Here is a 1540-nt window from a genome sequence, read left to right on the forward strand (position 1 = left end):
AAAGGTATATAAAGAATAACTTGATGAAGAAGACTTTCTTATGAGACAGGACGAACAATTCTAAATTACGAACCACAGCCTAGAAGTGTGAATATCCTACGCTAATCAAATTTAAAAATGATGTATATATATTAATATAATCTAGTATATTGGGACTATTCAAATCCAGTAACTTTATAATCACAAGTACCACAATTTGATTTATTTTTATAAAGAAATATTTTTTTATTATAGCACTTTAAAAATTTGTATTGCATAATATTGCTGCAAACTTTTTGGTTTAAAAAACCAACTATCCAATTTTTCACAGTAACTCGCAGAAACTACCGACCTTCATATAATTACCATATTGTGAAAACTTAAATAATACACAAAAAAATAATGTATTTTAATTTTTACAGAATGCATTCTGTAGAACCACTTGAACTGTCTTTTTTTCATTTAAAAAAATTTTAACTGGAAAAATCAATTCATGGAGTAAATAACAAATAATTTAAGAATTCATTTTATTTAATAATAATTCATTTAATTTAATAATATTTCATTTAAAATTATTTTTTTTTATATTTAACTATAAATTCTTTTTTATTTTTTATTTACATTAACTTAACTAATTTTTTTCATTTATGTAACTATTTTAGAATTTCTTACGCACTCACACAAAATAAAATTTAAACATTTACACAAAATTATATTAATTTTTTTCGATTTAGCCTTGGGGCCAAAATGGCTGTCCTGGATAAGGACTACGTCCAACGAATGCATAAGGATTTGGATTAATAACTCGTGCTATATCGCTGTATGTTCTGCCAGTACGTCTTCCACCGCCATAGGAACGACGCGAGCCACCATAACCGCCACCATAGCCATAAGCTCCAAAACCACCTGCATAACGATGACCATAATTATGATAACCTTTCAAAGATTTTATGAACGGTAATAGTAAACCTGTTGATAATTCCATACACAACGCGAATACAATGAACAGCAAACCTATTGAAATTCTCATATTGATTTTGTTGAACAATTTTAAATCCGCGCTTAAATCCGCTGTTCTTACAAGGAAGATTGTAAGTTCTCGACTGCATGAATTGTTATGTACTCACTGCATATTTATATAGCGAATATTTGCTTAACATTCAGCTGGATTCTTGTACTTCTCTTCTTCTTCTTGTACTGTTATATGTACATCCAAATGTTATTCCAACTGTGTGCTCAGATAACGTTGTGGTTAAGAACACTCATTTCTGTTTCTGCGATATATTAATTTCCTTTTCTCCTGAAATCTTTCTAAACAAATGCCATTAGCATATCTGCAACGATCGGTAATTGCTGGTTTATGCGATTTTAATGTTATTTACTTTTTCTTCTTTCTGCAAAAGAATTGGTCAACGACTTTACTTTACGAGCATGACTAACCATTAAGTCTTCATTCCTCTCTCTTCGCATGCTTTTGCACATTATTTTTGTATCTTTTCTGTTTTGCTATTCTTTCAAATTAATATTAATAACTCGATCAGTTAGATCGAAACAGTTACTA

At 29.2% G+C, this 1540-nt stretch overlaps 1 protein-coding gene across 1 annotated transcript; it reads right to left on the bottom strand.

The window, feature by feature from the left end:
* Positions 1–638: 638 nt before the first annotated feature.
* Positions 639–1075, bottom strand: LOC119686235. The gene is made up of 2 exons (XM_038100761.1): positions 949–1075; positions 639–885 (listed from the first exon to the last, which is right to left on the bottom strand). Exons 1-2 carry the CDS (start codon positions 1007–1009, stop codon positions 710–712), a joined length of 237 nt encoding a protein of 78 aa, XP_037956689.1. The 5' UTR covers positions 1010–1075; the 3' UTR covers positions 639–709.
* Between the last annotated feature and the right edge of the window lie 465 nt (positions 1076–1540).

The sequence above is a fragment of the Teleopsis dalmanni genome, chromosome 2, assembly GCF_002237135.1.
Source record: "Teleopsis dalmanni isolate 2A chromosome 2, ASM223713v2, whole genome shotgun sequence".
Classification (NCBI taxonomy): domain Eukaryota; kingdom Metazoa; phylum Arthropoda; class Insecta; order Diptera; family Diopsidae; genus Teleopsis; species Teleopsis dalmanni.

Excerpts from the sequence above, each read along its gene's own strand:
- LOC119686235 (XM_038100761.1), bottom strand. The coding sequence starts at position 1,009 with ATGAGAATTTCAATAGGTTTGCTGTTCATTGTATTCGCGTTGTGTATG. Across the intron at positions 886-948 it reads GTGTATGGAATTATCAACAG|GTGGTTTTGGAGCTTATGGC; the intron begins GTTTACTATTAC and ends ATCGTTATGCAG.